The sequence below is a fragment of the Cupressus sempervirens genome, chromosome 9 (genome assembly GCF_028749045.1).
Source record: "Cupressus sempervirens isolate cs-2001-9-10 chromosome 9, ASM2874904v1, whole genome shotgun sequence".
In the NCBI taxonomy this organism is placed as follows: domain Eukaryota; kingdom Viridiplantae; phylum Streptophyta; class Pinopsida; order Cupressales; family Cupressaceae; genus Cupressus; species Cupressus sempervirens.
Genome location: NC_143126.1, coordinates 392,329,163 through 392,356,705, shown reverse-complemented (window position 1 = coordinate 392,356,705; position 27,543 = coordinate 392,329,163). Strand labels below are relative to the sequence as shown.

General features: G+C 35.6%; 2 protein-coding genes across 2 annotated transcripts; both read left to right on the top strand.

Annotated features, from left to right (window-relative positions):
- The first annotated feature begins 440 nt into the window (after positions 1–440).
- On the top strand, positions 441–6,331 carry LOC149538910 (uncharacterized). The gene is made up of 5 exons (XM_089802500.1): positions 441–1,097; positions 1,201–3,141; positions 3,324–3,658; positions 3,909–3,945; positions 5,831–6,331. The coding sequence occupies exons 1-5, from the start codon at positions 558–560 to the stop codon at positions 6,197–6,199; spliced, it is 3,222 nt and encodes a 1,073-aa protein (XP_089658626.1). The 5' UTR covers positions 441–557; the 3' UTR covers positions 6,200–6,331.
- On the top strand, positions 5,018–5,833 carry LOC149538911 (uncharacterized). The gene has a single exon (XM_089800299.1). The coding sequence runs from the start codon at positions 5,214–5,216 to the stop codon at positions 5,823–5,825; it is 612 nt and encodes a 203-aa protein (XP_089656425.1). The 5' UTR covers positions 5,018–5,213; the 3' UTR covers positions 5,826–5,833.
- Positions 6,332–27,543: the final 21,212 nt, after the last annotated feature.

The window sequence follows — 27,543 nt, the reverse complement described above, 5'->3', positions numbered from 1 at the left end:
AAAAATTTACAATTTAAGACAAGAGCCTACAACACAATGGTAACTTGTGAGCCTCTCATGTGAGTGGTATTGGGTTTGAATTCACTTAACACATAAAAATAATTAATAATAATTGACCGTTTACTGATCATTATTTTTCTAATATTAATTTTCTCATTTAAAATAAATGATACATTTTCTAAATATTTCCATAAAATTTACAATGTCAATTGTTTATTAAAGACTAACATAAGAATAAATATTTACGAATATATATAAACATATTAATTAAAAAATATTATTTTCTATTCTAAAATGCATTAGACCGTACCCATTCCACACCTAATTTGTTGTACTTATTTCTTACAATACAAATTCCTGATATAGCCACTAGAGTGAAAGAGGACCCCACATCAGAAAGTCATTCGATATATCTCACATATTTCAAACCCCAGTTTCCTTAGGAAATATATGCCACATATCTTGAATATAGTCTTACGAGGATATGAAGGAGGAAGGGCAATCTGCGACCATATCATAACTCCAGAGTGTATCTAGTGCAAAGTGTATCCAGTGCAATGGCTTCTGCAGTCAATGTACATCTCCTCCCTCATTCTTTCCACCGCAAGTCCTTCAAAATCTCCCCATCTTCCTGCACGTGTAAACTGAAGAGCCCATCATCTTCATCACCAAATCAAAACACCATCATCTCCGGAAGGCTCATCCATGTCCTCAACAACGAAAGGGATTCTCTGAAGGCATTCACAATCCTTCAAGGGGCAATTACCCGAAAGGGTTACATTCCCGACACTGCAGTCTGCCAATTACTCATTCATCGCCTGAGTTGTGAAGGGCATTTGGAGCACATGGAGGAGGCTTTCTGCAACATCATTAGGGGTTACGCTGGTGCCCACATGGTCGACCAGGTCCTTGGAGTCCTTGGCGAAATGGAGGTAGCACAATTCACTCCCACAACCAAAATCTACAACACTTTGCTGAATGCTCTTGTGAATGAAAACAAGTTTCCGATGGTGGAATCACTGTATTCACAAATGACATCTGCTGGGATCCAACCAGATGTTAGGACCTTCGGAATATTGATCAAGGCCTATTGTAAGGTTAGTACCCCGGCTTCTGTTTTCAGTTCATTGAAACATATGGCATCCAACTTCAGTTTTGTACCCAATGAAGTAACATACTCTTATGGCTGGGTTTATTTAGACCGGTAGGATGAACGAGGCCCTGAATTTATTAAAGAAAATGGAGTCAAATGAATGCACTCCTAATATTGTGATTTACACCACGCTAATCCGTGGTTACTGCAACAAGGGCCAGAGGGAGGAGGCTGCCAAGGTTTTAGAGGAGATGTTCAGAAATGGGGTCAACCCCGATATTAGAACTTTCACTATAATAATCAATAGCTTCTGCAAACAGAGCTGGATGGATGAGGCTGCCAAACTTTTTAAACGGGTGCGACGAAGTGGGCTTTACCCAAACACTGTGAATTTAAGTAAAATACTAAATGGTTTCTGCAAGCAGGGAAGGTTGGACGAGGCTGTTAAACTTCTGGAGGAGATGCGTGGAAGTGGGGTTTACCCAGATACTGTGACTTACAGTACAATAATCAATGGTTTCTGCAAGCAGGGAAGGATGGAGGAAGCTGTTAATTTGCTGGAGGAGATGGATAGAAATGGGCTCTACTCAGATACTGTGACTTTTAGTACACTAATTAATGGATTTTGCAAGCAAGGAAGGATGGAGGAGGCTGTTAAACTTCTGGAGGAGATGCTAGAAACCGGGCTTTACCCAGGTACTGTGACTTTCACTACAATAATCAGTGGTTTTTGCAAGCAGGGAAAGATGGAGGAGGCTATTAAACTTCTGGATGAGATGCGTGGAAGTGGGCTCTACCCAGATACTGTGACTTTCACTATAATAATGAAAGGTTTCTGTAAGCAGGGAAGGATGGAGGAGGCTGTTAAACTTCTGGAGGAGATGCGTGGAAGTGGGCTTTATCCAGATACAGTGACTTTCAATACACTAATGGGTGGGTTCTGCAAGCAGGGGAGGATAGAGGAGGCTGTTAAACTTCTGGAAGAGATGTGTGGAAGTGGGCTTTACCCAGATATTGTGACTTTTAGTACACTAATTGTTGGGTTTTGCAAGCAGGAAAGGATGGAAGAGGCTGTTAAACTTCTGGAAGAGATGCCAGAAAACAAGCTTTATCCAGATGAAGTGGCTTTCAGTACAATAATCAATGGTTTTTGCAAGCAGGGAAGGGTAGATGAGGCTGTTAAACTTCTGGAGCAGATGCGTGGAAGTGAGCTTTACCCAAATACTATAGCTTTCTATATAATAATTAATGATTTCTGCCATCAGGGAAGGATGGAGGAGGCTGTTAAACTTCTGGAGGAGATGGGTGGAAGTGGGGTTTACCCAGATACTTCGACTTTCAAAACACTAATTGAGGGGTTCTGCAAGCAGGGAAGGATGGAGGAGGCTATTAAACTTCTGAAAGAGATGCGTGGAAGTGGGCTTTACCCAAATACTGTGACTTTCAGTATAATAGCCGACGGATTCTGCAAGCAAGGAAGGATGGAGGAGGCTGTTAAAGTTCTGGAGGAGATGTATGAAAGTAGGGCTTACCCAAATACTGTGACTTTCAATACACTACTTGATGGGTTCTGCAAGCAAGGAAGGACGGAGGAGGCTGTTAATTTGCTGCAGGAGATGGATAGAAATGGGATCCACTCAGATACTGTGACTTTCACTACAGTAATCAATGGTTTTTGCAAGAAGGGAAGGATGGAGGAAGCCGTTAAACTTCTGGAGGAAATGCGTGGAAGTGGGCTTTATCCAGATATTGTGACTTTCAATACACTAATCGGTGGGTTCTGCAAGCAGGGAAGGATGGAGGAGACTGTTAAACTTCTGGAGGAGATGCGAAGAAGTGGGCTTTACCCAGATTCTGTAACTTTCAATACACTAATCGATGGGTTCTGTAAGCAGGGAAGGATGGAGGAGACTGTTAAACTTCTGGAGGAGATGCGAAGAAGTGGGCTTTACCCAGATTCTGTAACTTTCAATACACTAATGGATGGGTTCTGCAAGCAGGGAAGGAGGGAGGAGGCTGTCAAACTTCTGGAGGATGTGCCCTTTACCTAAATACCGTGATTTTCACTACATTAATCGATGGGTTCTGTAAGCAGACAAGGAAGGAGTAGGCTGTTTAGTCTCTGGAAGAGATAGATGCAAGACAATGTGCACTACCCAGAGGCGAGGCAATGGTCTCTACTAAACGATGGGTTTTGTAAGCAGGGAGGAGTGGTGGAGGTAGTTAAACTTCTGAAGAAGATGCATGGAAGCGGGTTTACCCAAATACTGTGACTTTCACTACACTAATCGACGTGTTCTGCAGGCAGGGAAGAATGGAAGCAGCTTTTCAACTTTTGGAGAAGATGCATGGAAATGCCCTTAATCGAGAAACTGTGATTTTTAATGCAGTAACCAGTGGGTTATGCAGAGCGAGATATCTAGACAGTGCAACAGACCTGCTTGAAATAATGATAGCAGAGGGCATTGAGCCTGACATCGTTACATATAATGCTGTAATTTTAGGTCTTTGTGTTATGGGGAGGCACCAAAGGGCAAGGCGATGCTCTGTTCATTGCACACAGAGGTAAGATCAGAAGCAGCAAGTCAGCATTTAAATGAGCTCACTAGCAAGAGGCATATACCTAACAATTATACTTACATTAGCTCTGTTCATTGCACACAGAGGTAAGATCAGAAGCAGCAAGTCAGCATTTAAATGAGCTCACTAGCAAGAGGCATATACCTAAAAATTATACTTACAGTATTATACTTTTGTTCTGCAAGGATGGTAACCTCAATGCTGCTCTGAAATTCATATATCACATTCTTTCCAGGTATTGTATTCCAGATGTTAAGACTTATCTCGTGCTGGTGAAGAGACTTTAAAGGGAAGGGAGATCTCATCAAGCAATGCAGCTTATGGAAGAATTGGATATAAGGACTTCTACTGTCAAAGTCCATCAATTTCTGAAATTAGTTTTTCAAGAAATCGGTGGTTCTTAGGCCCATTTCTGGTCTGCTATAGTAACTGTCAAAATCGGTAAACCACATTTAAAGAATATCAAACACTACTCCACTATTTGGTTACCATTTCAACAATTGTTCATGGTAATTGTTTCTGGCTGTACAGAAATAGGCTGTTATTATTGAGCTCTATAGTATTCAGGATGTGAGCCTGTCATTTGGGCGTCAACCATAAAAGTGATGATTCATGCTGCAGCAAGGATACACAAATCTTTAGTAGTTTATAGAGAAATGTTGGACAAAGTCTCAATTGGAAAAGCATTCGAATTTATTGAAATTTGTTGGTGAAGGGTTTCATTTAGAGATCATGACTTTTATGACACTCATTGAATGCTTATATCTATTGGGAATGGCAAAGTATATGGTAAACTTTGCAATCCATAGCAGTGCCTTAAAAAAACAATCGTGAATGGCTTCCTCAAATTAGGGAAAGTGTAAGAAACCATCGTTGTCTTGGACAAATTGTTGGATTAAAATTAATGAATGTGCTTGAATTTTATATACAACTGGAATAACATGACTGGAAATATATTGCAATTTCTAAAAGTTAGAACTTGAGGCGAACTTTCTTTTCTCATGTTGTCAAGAACAACTGCATCAGTATAGGTTTGATCCTATTAATAATATAAATTATTTTAGCAAAATTAACAACAGAGGCTTCTATTTTTGTAGTTTTGTTCCTTATAATTTGTTTAAATCAGAAAATTGATCATAATCATAATTAGCGAAAAACTGATAAGCATCTCTACTGTGTTACTGACAAATGTAGGAAACCATCACTACTACCAGTGTCTACAGCTTCTGCTTCCTCTTCTGATGCCGCTTCCATAAGCAGCAGCAGCAAAATTTAAAAGAGGAAGGAAAAGAGACAGATTTGGTCCACTACCTGACTGCCTTTAATAATTTATGTAATTACTGAAAATCTGAGCTATGTTCCATTATAGTTAAGTGATGAACAAAGCATCTGTGACAACTTATATTTTCATAATATGGGGTCTTTCCTGGTTAAAGTGATAGAAGGCTAGATATACACTTTGCATCAGTGTTTGTATCAAAGCAGTCAACAATGGCCCAGAGGGGAGTCCGTGTGAATTTGGAAGGGAGGGTTAGGAAGAATGCTGTCCTTCATGGGAATGTTTCTAAGAATGCTGTCCTTCATGGGAAGTGGGCTTTACCCAAATACTGTGAATTTAAGTACAATACCAAATGGTTTCTGCAAGCAGGGAAGGCTGGAGGAGGCTGTTAAACTTCTGGAGGAGATGCGTGGAATTGGGGTTTATCCAAATACTGTGACTTTCAATGCACTAATGGATGGGTTCTGCAAGCAGGGGAGGATAGAGGAGGCTGTGAAACTTCTGGAAGAGATGTGTGGAAGTGGGCTTTACCCAAATATTGTGAGTTTCAGTACACTAATTGATGGGTTTTGCAAGCAGGAAAGGATGGAAGGGGCTGTTAAACTTCTGGAGGAGATGCTAGAAAGTGAGTTTAATCCAAATGAAGTGGCTTGCAGTACAATAATCAATGGTTTCTGCAAGCAGGGAAGGGTAGAGGAGGCTGTTAGATATCTGGAGGAGATGTGTCGAAGAGGGCTTTACCCAAATCCTGTGACTTTGGATCCAATAATCAGTGGTTTCTGCAAGCAGGGAAGGATGGAGGAGGCTCTAAAACTTCTGGAGGAGGTGCCTGGAAGTGGGGTTTACCCAGATACTGCGACTTCAATACACTAATCGAGGGGTTCTGCAAGCAGGGAAGGATGGAGGAGGCTGTTAATTTTCTAGAGATGGATGGAAATGACCTCCACTCAAATACTGTGACTTTTAGTATACTAACTGATGGGCTTTGCAAGCAGGGAAGGATGGAAGAGTCTGTTAAACTTCTTGAGGAGATGCTAGAAAATGGGCTTAATCCAAATGAAGTGACTTTCAGTACAGTAATAAATGGGTTTTGTAAGCAGGGAAGGATGGAGGAGGCTATTAAACTTCTGAAGGAGATGCGTGGAAGTGGGCTTTATCCAAATACCATGACTTTCAGTATAATAGTCGATGGTTTCTGCAAGCAAGGAAGGATGGAGGAGGCTGTTAAAGTTCTGGAGGAGATGTGAGAGTAGGCTTTGCCCAAATACTGTGACTTTCAATACACTAATTGATGGGTTCTGCAAGCAAGGAAGGATGGAGGAGGCTGTTAATTTGCTGGAGGAGATGGATAGAAATGGGCTCCACTCAGATACTGTGACTATTAGTACACTAATTGATGGGTTTTGCAAGCAAGGAAGGATGGAGGAGGCTGCTAAACTTCTGGAGGAGATGAGTGGAAGTGGGCTTTACCCAGATACTGTGACTTGCACAAGAATAATCTGTGGGTTCTGCAAGCAGGGAAGGAAGGAGGAGGCTGTTAAACTTCTGGAGGAGATGCATAGAAGTGGGCTTTACCCGAATTCTGTGACTTTCAATACACTAATCGATGGGTTCTGCAAGCAAAGGAAGGAGGGAGGAGACTGTTAGACTTCTGGAGGATGCGCCTTTTACCTAAATACTATGATTTTCACTACATTAATGATGGGTTCTGTAAGCAGACAAGGAGGAGGCTGGTAAGTCTCTGGAAGAGATAGATGCAAGACAATGTGCTTTACCTAGATGTGAGGCAATGGGCTCTACTAAACGATGTGTTTTGCAAGCAGGGAGGAGTGGTGGAGGTAGTTGAACTTGCGTGGATGTGGGGTTTACCCGAGTACTGCGACTTTCACTAAACTAATTGACGTGTTCTGCAGGCAAGGAAGAAAGGAAGCAGCTTTCCAACTTTTGGAGAAGATGCATGGAAATGCTCTTGATCAAAAAACTGTGATTGTAATGCAGTAATCAGTGGGTTATGCAGAGCGAGATATCTAGACATTGTGACAGACCTGCTTGAAATAATGATAGCTAAGGGCATTGAGCCTGATATTGCTGTAATTTTAGGTCTGTGTGGTATAGGGAGGTGCCAAGGGGCAAGGCTATCCTCTGTTCAATGCACACAGAGGTAAGAGCAGAAGCAGCTATTCAGCATTTAAATGAGCTCACTAGCAAGAGGCATATACCTAACAATTATACTTACAGTATTATCCTTTTGTTCTACAATGAGATAGATATGATAACCAATATTCTAATAACGATGAATGATAACGGATAAAGAAGAAAATTTTCAAGATATTGAGATATGCTCTAATCAAAGAAGAGTAAATAGACATGACATAATTTCATTCAAAGCCAACAAGTCAGCGCTTGGTGAATTAAAGGCAAGAACAAGCTTGTGTATGATGGAAGGTGGTGCAGCAACAATGTGAGGTGACCAATTTGCTGCAAGGAATCTGTGAGAGTTGTTCAAATGGCAAAAAAGTTGCAGAGATAGCTCAAGAGATTGTTTGAATGACCCAAGAGAGATTTGGATGACAAGGAGCGTCCAAGAGAAGGGAAATGGTGTAAAAAAAAGGTTTAAACAAGCTAGGTGGAATTTTGGCGTCAATTGCCTACTAAAGGAATTACACTGCCAAAAATAGTAGGTGCAATGTCCCAACGACCACCTTTGGTTTGTAAATTTGTGAGACAAGTACGTGTTGCGTGGACATCTCTTCGACATTCATGTGTCCTAAATCAAACAATCCACACGGTTAAGGATCTAGAGAAAAGGTGATGAAGGCAAGTTGGATGCCATGAAGGCTTAGCTGGAAATTTGATTTCGGCTAAAGAGTAGGCACTATATGATGAAGGATCATGTGGGGTGCAATTTATGACATCACACTACCAAAATAAAGGAAGGGGGAATTTCTGTAGGAGTGAAAGACCTTGAAGCATTTTATTTGTGATCAAAGCTAGAGAGTTATTAATCGTCAAAACTCCAAAATGGTGATGTTAGGCCAAGAAGAATAAAAATTTAATCAAAAACGAATTTAAAGTTAAGTTGAAAGAGAACCAATTCTTGAGTAGAATCTTATTATTTAGAGACAAGGAAAGTTTTGAAGTTGATTGGTAGAGGGAAAGTGCTAGGATAAGGGATACACAAGGATATGTCACTTGCCCTAGAGGTAGATTTCACCATCCCCTAGCAATATTGGGGATGGTAGAGGGATGTCAAGGGGATATCCCTCTATGATCCACACTAGTTAGAATTGGCCAAAAATTGTTGAAACATCCCCTAGCTAGTTGGGGATGCCCAACCATCCTCGTGGCTGGGAACTCTTCTGACCAAGAAAATGGAACTATTTTATTATTTTAATTTTTCATTCTACAAATTTGTGCTATTTTCTATAGTAGTTAAGATTATTAGTGTTGTGATGGGAAAAACATCTCTGATCATTTTTTGTTCAGAATGTAGGTTGTTTATTGGTTTCATGAATTCTTTTTTATTGTAGTTTGATCATGAGACAAGGTGAGTGGAGACTATAGGTACACTATGCATCAATTTTTGGCATCAAAGAAGTTAACAGGGCCAGAGGGAAGTCCGTGTGAAATGGGGAGGAAGGGGTAGGAGGAATGTTGTCCTTTGTAAATGTTGCTAGTGTCTTAGACCCGATTGAGAGGCCTATTGAAGCATTAAAATGCAACAGATTTAAGATAAAGGTTGATATTTCACAATTTAAGGTGAGTTCAACCCAAATGCATTTCTAGATTGCATCCAAGAATTAGAGTTCTTTGAAATGGGGATATTGATGAGGATGGTAGGAAAAGAGTGAAAATTACTACTTCCAAGTTGAAGTAGCATGCAACCTTGTAGTGAGAGAATGTGCAAATTTTGAGAAGAAGAAAAGGAAAAGACAAGATGAGGCTTTAGTGCAAGATGCTAAATCATTTGAGAGTTTGGTGTTACCCTCAAATTATCAACACAAATATGTATAAAGAATCTCAAAATTTGAAACAAAAGGATCAGCTAGTAGAGGCTAATACTAAACATTTCACAAGACTTAAAATTAAAACAAATATGCAAGAGAGTGAACAACAAGTCGTTGCTTAGTAAGTGATTGAGTTTAAGTTTCAACTTAAGGATGAGCTCATATTGTGTAATACATGATTGATGTAGCTTGCTAACATGCACTAAGGATAGACTAGAAGCCATATAATGAAAGGGGAAATTTATCAATAAGAAAAATGATAACTACTAGTTGTGACATTTTTACACCATTGTCTCATTGCAAATGGGGACCCCCTCTTTTTTTCTTTAGCAATAGGATAAGTGGTCTTAAATGGTCTTGGTAACAATTTTCAAGTCTCCAAGTCAAAAAAATGAGTTTGGACAATTTTGACCTGGTAGGGTAGGCAAGCATGCCAGGGACATGAGTGGAGTTAGGTGAAGTTTGTCGAAGATATGGAGTTAACAATTAAAGGATTTGTGATTGAGTTAAAATGTTTTGAAAATCCTTGTTCCAACTTCAGTTTGACCTTAGAAAGTTAGTAGAGGTTGTCAGAGGTAACGTTGTTGAAGGCGTGTTGAATCTTGAAATTTGGCTAAGTTTGGAATTTTGTGAAAACTACCAAAATCTGGAATCTTTATTATAAATCATATGAGGATGAAACCTACCTCAAGCATCTTGGTACTATTTATTTTCAATATAAATTAAATATTATATTTTATATAAATCCTCCCACCCTCCAAATTGAAAAAATGACTAAGAGTAGACAATAGGTTGCAAGGAGAGAAATTCCTTTGGGCGCGATGGTTTTGTCAACCCAAAGGGATCCAAATTTCTCGAACCCTCCAAAATCCCACTCCTGGCAAAAGAAGGTTCCAAATCCAAGTTGGTGAGGAAAGTGGAAGAAGATGCAAAAATATTGGTTTTTGAAGTGAAGTTGTGTTTAGAGGAAATTCCTCTGGGCCTGGTAGATTCTGCTTGCCCTAAAAGAATCCACTGAGCCCAAAAATGGGCCTGAATTAATTTTTTCTGCATCTCAAACATCTAAATCTTCTAGAATACACTAACTAGCCCTTTTGAATTGATTGAATTTAATTTTGGATCACTAATTGAACATTTGAAATCATCTTTGCCTTTTTTGACAGATGTCAATTTTATACTAGAGGGCCTCAAGGGTGGCCTTAAAAACTAACTGAATCAAGTAACCTGAATCCACATTTAGCACATTTGTCTTATGGTCCACATATTCTCAGCTTGTCACATTTCATCTCATGACGACATCCAGGTCAAAATATATTGACTATCAAAGTTGCTTGTTCAAAACTGATCCTGTAATTCAAACATATCAAAAACTACAAATTATGTTTAGATTTGACTTTGAAAACCAGTCAGACAACCACTTAGGAAGATGAAACTTGGGGCACTAGTAGATTCTCATATGGAGAGTATGAATATTTAATTTAGGTCTTATCACAGGTAACTAGGAAAATTTGGAAAGAGTGTGAAGTTGACAACTTGGAATTGTAGAACTGGGTACATTAGCAAAATAGGGATTTTTACAAACAGAATAAACCTGAGAAAGTATGCATATGGATTTGTCAAAATTTGAAAATCAACATACTGAAAGTATTTTCAGATTAGATTATAGTGTACAATCCATTTAGGCTCATCATTCATGGATTCAGATTTATAATGTTCGAAACAAGCCTTCTAATCATTCTACACTTTCAGTTACCAGGAAAACCTTAGAATTACATTTGGAATCGTGTTTGAAAACTAGTAAAAAAGATTCTTCATAAGCTCAAATCTAGAGCTTAACATGTCTCTAAATCCTAGAATGCAATGAAAAAATATTTTTTATCAATAAGGTCAATGAGGTCATTGTTACGACATCATAGGCCTCAAAGTGACAGCTGAGTACACATGCATGAAAAGCTCTTATAGGGGCTTTATTAGAAAATTTTCAAAATGGTGCTCAAAATTAGTGTTGTAATTTTGAGTCCCAATAGTGGTTTTTTTATGGATGCATGTCCCTTGTAGGCATGGAAAGGATTCATATCTCTAGAAGAAGTAGACCACCCCAAAAATTCTCTTAAACAACTTTATTGAAAACAAAGAATCCATGAGCTAACTGTACAAATGATGGCCTTGGGCCAACAAAACTTCAAGAAATCTCTTACCTCTATCATAAACCCGATTCTCATTTCTCTCTTCTTCAGGCAAGCTGAAAATATAATTCTTATCATTTTTACCAAGAATATTAGCACTCTCAATTAACTCACTTGACAAAACCAAATCATTCTCTTCTTTTTCATAGTGCATATACCAATCATAAATGATTTCAACATAATGCTCACTATGAACATATAAATCATCATGCTCATAGAAATTAGAACTAAACTGATAACCTTCTTCAATCTGAGACTTATACATACTATCAAACTGAAAAATAAAAGTCTCATACTTAGCTTCATGAAGGAAGTCGCACATACCACAAACTTGAATTTCTTCTTGTATAATCAGCTAACACTCAAACAAGAAATTAAACTTGTACTCACAAATTTCCATCCACATCAAAATTTGAAAAACTTCAAGGTTCTCCAATGTGTCTTCACAATCAAACAACTGGTTAGAAATCATATGAGAGAAGTCATCATTAAACTTATTGCAAGGTGCTAGCTGGTCTTCAACAAAAACTTCATCAAAGATTTCATATGATGTTCACAGAATGCAATGTGATCATCATAGCCATTGTTACATCTAGAAGAGAAGAAATCTGATTTCTCATAGTAGTATGATAATGTATCACCATTAAAATCAAGATTAACAAAATCTGAAACTTAAATGTGCTCTTTAAAGAGTGGATTAATAACTCAATACAACGTTCCTTTATAGACATTATGACAAGTAATGGGTTGATCATTATCAAAATCTTCATCATAAAAAGTTTTATTAAACACTTTAAAATCACTACCCATTCTATCTTCACAAAAAAATTCAAAATATGAAGAAAAATCAGAACTACTTGAAGATTCATTTTCCATTTCATCTATCAAGCATATAGTATCCATACTCACATTCTCTTCAATATCTTGTTTAGAATAATCGGTATGCAAAGACCATGATTCATCCTTAAGCTCACCACTATATGCTGCAACTTCATTATTCAATGCAAACCCACTTACTAGATCTTCATTCTTATTTTTCACATTCAACTTCATGAGAAACACATTGACTTACCATTTCTTTATCTTCATACCTTGAGGACAAATCAATCTAAAGATTGACATAGTCTAATTGATTTGTATAATGCAAAATTTGAAACCCATTTTCCTTTTCAGATTTAGAAGAAGAACAATCCATACCTTCACTTATAGAAGAATATTCACTTCCATTATTGCTTTCTTCTTCCCATGTTGCATCCAATTCATATGAAGATGTATCAACACTATTGTTTCCATCACTCTCATATGAATAACCACTTTTATGATGCAGAGGCTGGTGGGCTGCAACAATATTATCTTCCACTAGACTCCACATCTTAATGTCTTCACTCTTTGGACCCCCCTCTCATGCATCAGTGCATTTTGAACATATGGTGTTGTGACTGTTCCAGTCTTCCAGCACTCCACTTGTCTCCAATAACCTATCAACTAGGATCACTCTCAAAGGATCCACTACTACTTGAAACAAAAGGACTCTTCTATATGTCCCCCTACATCTCTTTAATCCCTTTATAAAACTTCCCAACACATTCATGAAACAAATCCATGAAAATCTGCCCTATCACTGTCTTCTACATATACCCGTAAATAGTCATCCATAACTTTTTGATAAAACCTTATTTGCTCAATCCAACCGTTGATATTTTGCACATTTTGGTCCCCAACAACATATGAAAATCTAAGGCGAATCCAACAGTGGGTTTGGGAGATATGACCCCCGCACTGGACTACATTTTCTGGGACAGTTTTCCATTCATTTTCCAAACAACACTTTGTCACAATATGAGACCTCTTTATTCAATCTCTTGCATATCCTACATGAAACAAATACCTACAAGAAGTATCATACATGTTTAAGCCTCCTCCCACAAGAAATAGCCATCTACATAAAGTGGGAGGGGCTTTTACTCTTTAAAACAACAAAACAGTGTTAAATCTGTCACGTGACAGCCTTATTACAGCAAACAAAATGACTTATTTCTCTCAAACTTTCACTATCCAAATGTCAATAAGTCATGATCAAAGCCTTCTAAATATTTAGGATTCAAATACAAAGCTTTTTGATGCCAACAGACTTACAAACTTTAAAACAATCCAAATTGCATCAGTCACTGTTTGTGACAGTTATAATGTGACAGTGAAACACAGAATTTTATTTATTTTTTTTCAAGACTTTTACATTAAGATCTCTGAACATCCTCCTTGGGCACCAAATACATTGTATTTATAAACTCCTTTTCCACCATCTAACTGTCCAAACTTCAAAAACCAACCAAAAACTCCCTAACTGTCTATGACAGTTTTGAATAACCTTTAATTAAATTTTAAAAACAACTCTTTACTGCTTATTTCAGACTTCTAAGACTCAAACATTCATGAAACTTTTGAAACTAATGTAAATGGATGTTCCTATGCTCAAAAGACTTATAAACCCTTACTTAACCCTTGACTCCATCATAGTGCCCTATGTGGCCTATTACTAAGATTTTGACAATTTGACATATTTTTCCAATTACATTGTAATTATTTGCATTTGATATGCACTTTATGACTCTTTGATCCCATTTATCAACCTAGTACATTCTAGGACTCTATCCCCATGACACTTCATTACATCACATTAATGACCCTTAGGTACATTCCTTGTCCTTTCATCATGCCATTAATGGCTTACAATTTTGAACTTTAACAAAATGAGTACAGAACATATTAAAAAGGACCTTTACAAGGTCTTATTACATTTAATGACCCAATATGGTCATGTTGCCATCTTGTGACCTTAATGTCTTCTCATGCCTTCAACCTTGGCCTTGATGCTCCTGCATCATTTTAGAACTCATTTCATCTGGCTATGAACTATATTCTACAACTTCATGGTTAGAAACATAATCAACATAATCAACATGGTCAACATGAGTAAAAAGAAATTCTTGTAGCAACTCTTCCATGGACTAATATCTCATAATGTGAGTCACATCTAACATAGTTTACAACATCATTTACTATTGTAGCATTATGAATGTATGTGTTTTCATCAACAACGAAATCAACCTTCTCTAAACATACATTCTGATCTAAATTTTCAACATACTTAGAAACTATAGTAGGGGTGTTGATACATTGATTTGAAACTGAGATATCAATATTTCATTCATCCTTACTTTCAAATGCATTATACCAAGAGACATTCCTAGCAAAATGACCTCTAGTCAATCTGTATTTCATATTATTTTCAATATTCATTGCATTCATAAATGCCTAATATAATGTTTTGGTTTCTTTACCCTATAATAGGTAGCTCATTTTCCTATCGAATGCATCAAAGTAAACAACCAAACACACTTGATCATATGGTCTGTTGATATATGATTGAAAAGATCATTTGAGTTAGAAAATTGTTGTAAGAAGTGCTTTCAATCACTGTTTTATCATTGATGTCAAACTTGCTATATGTTGGTAAGACAATTGCTTATATGTTTCAAGCACTATCACTTGGTTGATTGATGAAGAGGATTTGATCAATAAGATGTAACAAAAATACTTAGAGGAAAGGTTGAGTTATGATTATGTATTGAAGTGCAAGAATCAGTTAAGACAATGATAACATAATGTATTGATAATCTACTTGGAGTTACAAAATGATTGAAAAGTTTAGAAGAAAAAGGTTGGACAAAGTTCATTTGCTAAGCTTGACCAAGTTGATAGAAGGTGCCAAGTAAAGTTAGTGCAAGCCGAGCAAAAAGTCACTTGGAGTTGAGTGTAAGAAATTTATAGTGGATGTCGAGTAAGTTAGTAGATGCCGAGTGTTTTTTAGTATGTGCTGAGCACCAATAAAATCCAGTTGATGCTGAGTGATTTTATAATAGATTCCAAGTAACACAGTATGTGCTGAGCATCAATAAATTGATAATGCCAAGCTATTGCATTGTGAATAAGATCAAAGATTCACCAAAATGAAAGCCGACAAGTTTGTTTTCTTGGAACTTGTGAATTAGGAGGAAGATAAGATTGATGAGCTAGAGGCACATAATCTTATGTAAACCATTTTGGAGGCGAATTCAAATGGATTCTAGGAAAAGTTTCTAGAGAAGACAAGATATGGGGTAGATACATTGTATCTTACCTAATCCATCGAAAACCCTAATTTTTGAGAGGGATAATGAGCTGGAAAAAGAGTTCTAATTCCCTATATCTAGGGCTTCCTGGTCATGAAGCAAAGGTTGAGAGGTCAGAGAGTTTTATTTTGGATGCAAAAAATCTAACAAAGTGAAGGAAGAGGGTTTTGCTTCATCAAGTGACCCAAGAGGAGAAGTCTGTAATGGCGAACTAAGAAAGAAGGCTTAATGAAGATGAATACTTGAAAGGGTGAACAAGCTATCAGAATTGCAAAGATTTGAAGCCAAGCAGAGATGAGGACTGAATAGTGATATGTAATTTGCAAGTAAGGTTGTAAGTTGTATCAGGTCAAACTCTACTGTCACTCTCTAACAAATTGTATTAGACTAGGGTAAAATTCTTTGGAGAAAGGTTGAATTAATAGTCATTTGAAAATCATTTAACAGGGTGGCATTCCAAGTGAATGGCCTAAAGTCCTCTAACAAGGCTCACTTTTAACAAGGTGATTGAAATCCTTTAATTGGGTCACATTTAACAGTGTGTGTTGTAACCTCTAATAGGGCATTACTTTAGAAGAGTGAGAAAGGAGTAGCATGTTACTGGTGGTTTTTTCCAAATTGGGTTTCCACGTTAAATCATTCTATCATGTGTACTAATGGATGTGTTGTGTTTTATGCTTTATATTTCTACATGGTTAGTCTAATAGTGACATATTAGTTTTGGTTAACACACAATGAATGCATGCATGGTTAAGAAAGTTTTATAGGTTCACTAATTTGTGAAAAAGTTTTATTTGGGCATCTAGACCTTGAATAACTGATTCACCCCCCCAGTTATTCTAAAGAATTCCAACAATTGGTATCATAGCGCAGTTGCTTAAGATGAATAGTTTCAAGGTACTAAAAGCATAAAGATCAAGATGTTAAAGAGAGAGGTACCCAAGCTGAACATAGATAACTTTCCTGCATGGCAAAGTTTGATGAAGCTACACCTTGGAGGATTTGGAGACTATGCACAAACCTACATTACAACATAACATGTTGATCCAGTAGGAGCCCTAACTGCTAAATATTTGAAGAAAAAGAAAGAGCATAATTAGGCGATGTTGGAGATTGCCTCTGCCATGAGCTATGCTGAGTTTGATGATATCAAAGACCTTAAAAGTGAAAAGAAAATGTGGGATTCCCTAAACACCATCTATGGAGGAGAAAAAAATGTTCAAAGAGCCAAGTCAGAGAGCCTCAGAGGTAAGTTTGATGACATGAGAATGGAAGAAGGTGAAAACATTGCTCAATATGTTGCTAGAATAAAAGAGGTTGTTCATGCTATAAAAGATGCAACTGGTAAAATAAATGATGAAATTGTGATAAGTAAAGTCTTGAGAACGTTGTTGCCTGTATATGCCATTAGAATGTCTACAATTCAAGAGTTAAGATGTATACCAGGAAATGATCTAACCCTTGAAGGTATAGTGGGTAGACTCACTGCATTTGAGTTATCTAATTTTGGCAACTACAAACTAGAGAGTATTGAATCAACTTTAAAAGCCAAATTGTTACCAAAGGATTTTGAGGAGGTGAAGCCAAAGAAGAAGAAAAGAAAGATAAAGTATGCATCTAGTGACAACAATACAGATAAAGAAGACATTAAACAATTGGAAGCATTGTTGGCTAGAATATTCCACAAAGGAAAAGGTAAATTCAAAGGTAAGTTGCCTATCATTTGTTTTAATTGCAATGAAGTTGGTCATATTGCAGCAAGATGTACATAGAAGAAGAACTCCAGAGAAGGGAACAAGTGCAAAAATAGAAGAGAAGATGATGGAAGAGACTATAGAGATAAAAGGCAAGAAGTCATGTTACATTGCTAATGAGAACAACTTTGATGAAAATGATGATGAAGTGGTATATGTTATAATGAAGGATGAATCGGATGAGGATGAGGCTACTGCACTTATGACTTGTGTGAACAAGAATAATAGATGGATCATTGATAGTGGATGCTCACATCACATGACTAGAGACAAAAGTAAGTTCATTACCTTGTTATGATGGAAATACTATAAGATTTGGTAATGATGCACAATGTTCAATAAAAGGAAAAGGGTCTATTAAGCTTACAGACAAGATCTCATGTGACAATTCTTATTATGTTGAACGATTGTATTATAATTTGTTAAGTGTGTCACAATTGAAAAATTTGGCGTGTAAAGTTGAGTTTGAAAACAAATCAACCAAGATATATGATACAAATGGAAACTTGATTGGAAAAGGTGATCAAACTAGGAGTAATCTATTCTATTTGGATATAGAAGATATTACTTGTCTTATTGCAAAATTTTATGATATATGGCTTTCACAAGAGATTATGTCATGTTAACTTTGATAGTCTGATTAGTATAAGTAAAATGAAAAGAGTTAGAGGTTTTTCTAAATTAAAGAAACCAAAAAATATGTGCAAACAATGTCAGCTAGGCAAGATGACAAAGTCAAGCTTTAAAAGTAAAGCTTATACCTCTAAGGAAATACTTGAAATTGTTCATATTGACTTGTGTGGACCTATTGAAGTGCAAAGCTACAAAGGAGACACATATATAATGCTACTTTTTGATGATTATTCTAGAATGATGACTATCATGTTTCTAAAACAAAAATCAAATATCTTTCAAATATTTAAATGGTACTTGGCAAGAGTTGAGGAAGAAACAAGTAAGAGCTTGAAATGCTTGAGATTAGACAGAGGAGGTGAATTCATTTCACATAAATTTGAAGTGTTCTGCAATGACAAAGGAATTAAGAGACAAACATCAGCACCAAGGACTCCCCCAGAAAATGGAATTGCTGAAAGAAGAAATAGATCTGTAATGGACTATGTTGGAGAACATTAATGATGGAGAAAAATGTTGCCCTAAAATATTGGAGAGGAGCTGTAAGTACTATAGTATACACTTTGAACCATGTGCAAGTAAAGAAAGGTACTCACTCAACACCTTTTGAACTATGGTATGGTCATCCACCTAATATGAAATATTTTAAGGTATTTTGAAGCAAATGCTATATTCTCAAAGATGTTAGAAGTGGAAAGTTTGATGCAAAGAGCGAAGAAGGTATATTCCTTGGTTACTCCACAAGAAGTAAAGCTTACAAGTGTTTAATTACTAATACTAACAAAATTGTGGAAAGTACAAATTTTGATAAGTTTACAGAAGCACATGAAGCTAAACTTACAAAAGAACCAGAAGATTACAAGACATTTGCATACTACTATGAAGGAATTCCTACTGAAGTAGATGTCACAAATCATGCAGTAAATCAACAACAAGTTTCAACAACTGCCTAGTCACATCCTGTGAATGCCGAGTTGCAAAATGAGGAGAATGCATAATCTGACTCTAAGATTAGCACACATGAGAGAGATGCTAAAATACCTAATAGAGATGCACATAGTGATGCTGAAGCTGTGAGATAGAATGCAACCACAAAAATTGAGCCTAGACTATCCAAATATGTCAAAAGACATCATCCTACAGATCAAATCATTGGAGACAAGGATGCAAGGCCAATGACATAGATTAAGAGATGAATCATGCTTGTTAAGAATGAAGGAACCCAAGATAGTGAGAGATGCATTGGAAGATGATGATTGGTACAAGGCTATGGAAGAGAAAATTTAGCAGATAGAAAAGAACAAGACTTGGAGCCTACTTCCTAGACTAAGAGACAAGAATGTGATTGACACAAAATCGATATTTACAAACAAGCTATATGAGAATGGTGAAGTAACATGAAATAAAAAAAGACTAGTTTGCAAAGGGTACGCACAAGAAGGAATTGACTATGGTGAAACATTTGCCCCTATTGCAAGAATGGAAGAAGTAAGAATTCTGCTTGCTTATGCTGCTTAAAAAAGTTTTAAAGTTTACTAGATGGATGTCAAGTCTACATTTCTGAATGGAATATTAGAAGAGGAGGTCTACATAGAATATCAAGAAGGATTTGTGGATAAAAAAAATAAAAACATGGTATGTAGAGTGCACAAAGCCCTGTATGGATTGAAATAAGCACTAAGAGCATGGTATGAGAGACTTCATACTTATCTTGTCAAGATTGGATTTGAAAGGACAGATGATAACAACATTCTATACATGAAGAAAAATAAAGAAAGAAGTATACTGTTATCCAAAATTTTTGTTGATGACATTATATTTGGAGGACAAGATGCTTTGTGTAAAGCTTTTGTAAATCAGATGAAGCAAGAGTTTGAAATGTCAATGTTTGGTGAGATCAATTTTTTTTTGGGATTACAAGTATATCAAATGAAGTATGGTGCATATATTACTTAGTCAAAATATGTCAAGGAGATATTGAAGACTTTTGGACTTGAGGACTCAAAACCAGTAAGTACACCTATGGTAACAACACTCAAGCTATCAAAGAATGATGACTTAGATGAGGTCAATCACACATTAACAAATCCATGATTGGAAAATTGCAATATGTAGTACACAATAGACTTGATATTTCATTAGCTATGGGAATAGTTGCTAGATTCTTTGCTAACCCTAGAGAAATCACTTGATGGCAGTGAAAAGGATAATGAGATACTTGAAACAAACAGAGGAGTATAGTTTATACTATAAGAAGAATGAAAAGTTTGAGATAAAAGCCTACACTAATGCTGATTGGGCTGGAAATATTGATTGCAGAAAGAGCACAAGTGGAAGAGCATTTTTCTTAGGTAGAAGACTTGTTACATGGACAAGTAAGAAGTAGAGTTGTACTTCTCAATCTACTACTAAAGCAGAGTATGTTGATGCTACTATCAATTGCACAAACATTGTATGGATCAAACAATTGCTAAAGGGAATGAAGGAAGAAATCACTGAACCAGTGACACTTTATTGTGATAACACAAGTTCTATAAATATATCAAAGGATCTTGTTATGCATACAAAGACAAAACACATTGCAATAAAGTATCATTATGTAAGGGAATTGGTTCAAGATAAAGAGGCGAAGATGGAATATATCAAACAAAGGAGCAAATTGCTGATGTCTTCACCAAAGCAGTACCTAAGGATGCTTATGAGTATTTGAGAGGTAAATTAGGGGTGATACCCCTATCAAAAGTTATGTAAAACATAGAGGGAGTATCCTACATCAAACTGACATTCATTTCATACAAATTGATGTAGTGGATCTTGCTTTAGCAAATTTCCTAAAGTAATTATAGAGTTGGAATTTCAAATCAGTCACAAGCAAGGTGACAGAGGGAGAAGATTGAAGAGCCTACAAAAACCTAAGTCTGCATATATAAAGATGCCAAGTGTTGCATACATGTCTTTGGCATTGTTGTCAAAGAGAGAGAATGTACAGTAAACTGATCAAGAGGGAGATGATCAAAGCAGAAGATCACAAGAGGGATATATTTTGATATTTTCCTAATAAATGACATATGCAAATAAATAAGTGAGATTTTGTAACCTAAGAAGGAGTTGCTGATATAGGGAAAAGTTTCATTCACAATTTTTTTTTTTGGTATTGCCTTACTATTTAACCTAGTTAGTTTGATGTTTGATTGGTTGATTAGTTTGGTTTTCCATCAATGCCAAAGAAGGAGATTGTTGATAAATGATTGAAAAAATCAATTGAGTTAAAAAATTATTGTAAGAAGTGTTTTCAATCATTGTTTTGTTACTAATGTCAAACCTGCTATATGTTGGTAAGACAATTGCTTATATGTTTCAAGCACTATCACATAGTTTATTGATGAAGAGGATTTGATCAAAAAGATGTAAGAAAAGTACCTAGAGGAAAGGTTGAGTTATGATTATGTATTGAAGTGCAAGAATCAATTAAGATAGTGATAACATAATGTATTGATAATCTACTTGAGGTTACAAAATGATTGAAAAGTTCAAAAGAAAAAGGTTGGACAAATTTCATTTGTTAAGCTTGACCAAGTTGATAGAAGGTGCTGAGTAAAGTTAGTGCAAGCCGAGCAAAAAGTCAGTTGGAGTCGAGTGTAAGAAATTTCTAGTGGATGCCGAGCAAGTTAGTAGATGCCGAGTGTTTTTCAGTATGTGCAAACACTAGTAAAATCCAATTGATGCTAAGTGATTTTACAATAGATGACGAGTAACATAGTATGTGTCAAGCATCAATAAATTGATAATGCTGAGCTCCTACATTATGAATAAGATCAAAGATTCGCCAAAATGAAAGTCGATAAGTTTTTTTTCTTGGAACTTGTGAATCAAAAGGAAGATAAGGTTGATGAGCTAGAGGCACAAAATCTTATGTAAACCATTTTGGAGGTGAATTCAAATGGATTCTAAGAGAAGCTTCTAGTGAAGAAAAGATATGGGGTAGATACATTGTATCCTACCTAATCCATCAAAAACCCTAATTTTTGAGAGGGATAATGATCGAGAAAAAGAGTTCTGATTCCCTATATCTAGGGATGCCTAGTCATGAAGCAAAGGTTGAGAGTTTAGAGAGTTTATTTTGGATGCAAAAAATTTGACAAAGTAAAGGAAGAGGGTTTTACTTCATCAAGTGACCCAAGAGGAGAAGTATGCAATGGTGAACTAAGCAAGAAGGCTTAATTAGGATGACTGCTTGAAAGGGTGAACAAGTTGTCAGAATTGCAAAGATTTGAAGCCAAACAAAGATGAGGACTGAATAGTGATCTGTAATCTACAAGTAAGGTTGTAAGTTGTATCAAGTCAAACTCTATCATTACTCTCTAACAATTGTATCAGATTAGGGTAAAATCCTTTGGAGAAAGGTTGAGTTAATAGTCATTTGAAAATCCTTTAACATGGTGGCATTCCAAGTGAATGGCCTAAAGTCCTCTAACAAGACTCACTTTTAACAAGGTGATTGAAATCCCTTAACCAAGTCACATTTAATAGTGTGTGTTTTAACCTTTAACAGGGTTGGCCTTTAATAGGGCATCACTTCAGAAGAGTGAGAAAGTAGTAGCATGTTATTGGTGGTTTTTCCCAAATTGGGTTTCCATGTTAAATCATTGTGTCATTTGTAATGATGGATGTGTTGTGTTTTACGCTTTATATTTTTGCATGATTAGTCTAACAGTGACATATCAGTTTTGGTTAATACACAATGAATGCATGGATGATTAAGAAAGTTTTATAGGTCCACTAATTTGTGAAAAGTTTTATTTGGGCATCTAGACCTTGAATAACTAATTCAATCCCCCCCCCCCCCCCTCAATTATTCTAAAGAATTCCAACAATGGTATACAATTCTTGGGGATTTTATTTAAATTTCTTGCGAATTTGATATTGAATTAGAGAACAAGTTCATCATTCCTAATATGAATTTTCAAAAACTTACCAAAATAATCATATATGCTTACTCTTTCTCCAAATCACTCCATGGAGGTTGAATGCAACTCACCCCAAGATGAAACAAAACTTTCTAGTAAAAACAAAACCCAGTCTCTAGCATCACCTTCTAAATATTGAACAAACAACTTCATATGCATATCCTCATGAGCAATTTCAAAGTCAACCATCAAGTCACTAAATAACTGAATATGATGGGTGCTAGTTGAATCAAGATGGTTCCCCCTAAACTTGGGAAATGCTTCCTAATATCATATGGAACTATATTTGGGAAACCATGAATTCAATTAAAGTATAATGGAAAGTATCTATTAGTAGATATAGATCTAAAAACTCCATTAACAGGTTGCATGCTTGGTGAAAAGAGATTCAACATTCTTTACAACTTTAAAACTCAATCATCAAGACAAATTTCCAATATAGAACACACATCAGATCTATACATTCCTCTACCAATTCACTCTTTAGACACACTTTAAAACTTTCACAAAATTGCTAAAATTCAGCCCAATGAAGTGTGAGAAAATACATCAAATAATTCTCCTTCTTAGTGCTATAAAACGCTTAATGGAGAGCATCTTTAGGAAACTTACTTTCATAGAAAATGAAAATACCTTAATGTGTGATGGTTAGAACTACTTCTCTACTTGAAACAACTGTAGTTTCAAATCCCTTCAAAATTAGAAACTCTTACATACACATCATATAATTCCTTAAACCCTTGCCAATAACCGTGTACAAATTCTTCAATAATGCTCTTCAACTATTGTATTCTTGATTATAATTTAATTTCAAAATGCACTGGTACAGAGATACATAACTTTGAGTCACCTAAGATTTTTTTTAACCAACTTACACAACATAACAAGTTGATCTAGAATTTATAGCGAGTGCATCAAAGACTTTATACAACAACTATGGAATTTCTTATATTTGACTAGGCTAAAGAAATCACAAACATTAACTCTAAATTTTGAGAGAAACCTTGCAATGGGATGAATCATATAGGATATTCATGAATGATTTTAGGAACACAATCAATTTCAAATTTTAAAAAATATTGATGTCTTGGACAAGGTAACAACCAGTAGGCATGATTGTAGCAAGGAAATGGGAAAAACTTCATGAACTTAATGCTATAACAAGTCCATTCAGCCCTCACATCATACATCCCAACTTCTTTTCAAATCTTTTATAGCCTTGTCCCTAGTAGAATCATCATTTTTTTGGTGACTCGGATGGGAAAAAAATAATTGAAATACACAACTAAAAATGCATAAATTATACTAGAGAATCTAGTACTTTTAACAATGAATTTCTTCACATATTCCCCAGAAGAGTCACCATTTTGTTGGCTCTTGATTTAACGATCTTTTTATTACCCAAAGATAAGAACAAGTATGTCTAGGGTGCAGCTAATTCCCTTTTTCAATACACCTATTCAAACATCGAGGCTAACTATAAGACTAAACTCCATTTTTAATTTAGGCTTTGCAAAACCTAGGTGGATAGACCTTAGATTCTATTATGTAACTAGTGCAAAACAAATAAATTAGAATCTATACAAAGCAGATAGAAAAACCCAAATCCTTCTATACTTATGTAATAACAGAGGCACCATACAACTAATAATATGACCTATGCATTCATAAGCTAAGTGAGTGTTGAACTTTTCAGCTCTACAACATGAAAGGGAAAATATATTGATTATAGAAAGATATCATCATAACCTGCATATGAAACTGCAAGAAATACATAGATCCTTTGATTGATCAGTGCTCTATCCATTGGGTAATCCATAAATCATAACATATATTAAGATATCATAGATCTATCCTCTCACTTTGTGAATCAAACATCAATGTTCACAATAAATATCCTACTTATCAAAATCCTTCTAAGAAAATTGTAACCTTGTCAAGATATATTAAGCATTTAGTTGATTCTTTGAATCAATGGAAAAATATATCAAAACATACAACCCAAAGGAGGTGAAACTAAGGTTTATGTTCTTTGTGTGTAAATCACAATAGACAACAAAGAACATAGATAGGAGACAAGAATCAAAATGAAACTAAATACACTTGTTGCCTTTGTATTCGTTTCTTTAAGACAAATAAATTCAAAATGTATAACTCCAAAAAACCAAATAGATCATAACTAAAACAATATAACTTCATTTGTTGCTACTCGTACAAGAGAGAATACTAAGGATGTGGAAATATAGCTAGAGCTTTGCTCAATAGACTAGAGCCAACCAACCCTAAAGCAAGAGAAAAGAAGAGAATGAGAAGAAGAGGAAGAATTCCTGGATTTGATATGGACGTGCTAGTTGTCCACTTGAAAATATTCCACCTGTTGCTGCAAAACAATATCTTCTCTTCCATTTCCAATTGCAAATTAGATTTCCATCATTTGCCTCCATAAACTACTCAAAATATCTCCAAAGGATGAAGAAAAAAATTGTTCTGCAAAAGATAAAATTGCCACTAAAACTTGTGCCAAAATTCCTGCAAAATGGTCTTAGAGGAAAAATAACACCTCTAGTAACATCCCTACCAAATTTGGTGGATACCCAATTCATCATTTTCTCTAAAAATTAATTTGATGCTCTAAGGTAAAGGTCTTGTTGAGAATGCCCCATGTTTTACAAAACTGATAATAAATTTTAGCAATAAAGATTTTTTATAATATATAGTCCACTAATATAACTGGGGGGGGTGGGGGGGGGGGAGGGGTGGGTGGGGGGTGAGTAAGTTATCCAACTAGTAAAAAAATTATCAACCTTATTAAACTTTAACCATATGAGCAATATAATCAAAAAACACAACAAGATACTCATGCACAATAACACCAGATATGTTAACTAGGGAAACCCTTGATCAAAGGGAAAAATCTAGTAGGGATGGTGCCCATAAGATGATGTACTAATATAAATATTCCTTTTTAGAGGATGGACCTTGTTAGGAGTCTATAACAACATTCAATACATATTAGTCCCTATTAGGAGACTTTGAATCCCTGTTAGGAGATTCCAACCCTGTTAGGAGTTGTGGAAGATAGTTGGACCCATTGCCCAAAAAAATTCAAGGGTAAGATCAACGAACCCACTATCCAAATGATCTCTATATTATTCCTTGCAGAATAATAGAAATGGATTGTGCTTCCTTCCTCTATCCTATCAACCAGACCTCTACTCCTTCTGATCTTGTAAATGAATCACAAAAAATTGCATCCAACAATCCCTTGAGTCGACAGTGAGGATTTCCCAATTAATTATAATAAGATAATTAATTAATTATAATTACAATGACATTATTGGCTCATAGTAAATACAAAAAATCACACATGCGACTTTAGGACCTATGCACTTGCTGACGTCACCATCAAACTGTCCTCTGTCACTGGCTAACTACACATCACTAGACTACATCACTATTAAAGGATATAATGAAAACATTAGAAAAGAATTCTTACATACTTTGTCTATGTACTGCTCTTTGTAAATTAGGCATTACTTCTATATGTCTTCAACTTATGTGTTGCACATGTAACCTCATCATCAAGAAACTCTATTGAACATGCCCATGAACATGCATCACAAGACACTCAAAACCTTGTCTATACAACTAATATCTCTATCTTCTACTCTATTAGTCTTCAATAAATTACTACTATGTTGACATCAATGAAAAACGCATTCATGAATGCAATATGTCAATAATCTCCAATTCTTAGGGTACTCCCCAAATGTAGTATTATCAGATTTCATGCTAACAATCTCCTTGTTTGGCATTGATGGCAACATAGATGAAAAAAATCTAAGTTTCAAGAATACCAAATAGTACTATGTTTTTGTTGCTGCTATTGTTCTCATATTCTCAAATCCACTTCATCAATAAAATCTAAAATCCTTTGGAGTACTGCTCTATTTTTCTTCTTCTTCTTCTTTAGGATTGAAAACAATTTTTCACACTAAACAACTCACAATACATCAGAATTCCTCATGCTGCATATCTCCCTGATAGAGATATTCCTCCTTTTTTTATATGAATATTTCTAAATCTCCCTAATAGATTAGATACTTCCATGAATTCTCCCCATACATAGGGGATGTTTTTAATTTGCATATATCACCCATAGAGATATTACTCCTTTCTTTACACGAATCTTTCTAAATGTCCCTAATAAAGTAGAGATTTCCATGCTCATGTAGAGCCCTCTATATTTACCTTCAAGGAACCCTAGTTCAACTTAACAGATTCAAAATGGAGAGAACACCTTCAAGGAGCTAAGTACATGTCAAAGACTTCAATAGAGAACCCTTACATTTAGGCAAGTAAGTCAATATCACCATCCACACAATCTGATTTATATATCCAAATAAATTACTCATAAATTTCAAATCTGAGATTTTCTTTCAAAACCCTTTAAAATGATTTTATAAAATTACTATTTTTCAAACATATCCCAAGATGAGTAAAATAAAATAAACAAATTAGAAGTTATGGTCTCTCTACCAAGACACATATTTTCTATCAAAAATCAGAAGAAAAACTAGTAACCCTACATAGGGCATCAAATAACTTTTTCAAGAGAAGTCCAAATCATACCAAAAAAATTTGCACTCAATCTTGTATGAGTATATTTTCCACAAATATAAGCCATCAATTTTTTAAATCCATAAATCATTCTATAATAATATATCTTTGACTGTAATTCCAACAGAGATCTATAAAAACTAGTCTTCACTCAAATACACATAACTTTTACAAATATGAATAAAAAAGACCCAAAACAATTGGAAATGAAACCTAATTCATATATATTTCCAATTCATATAGATTTAGTTC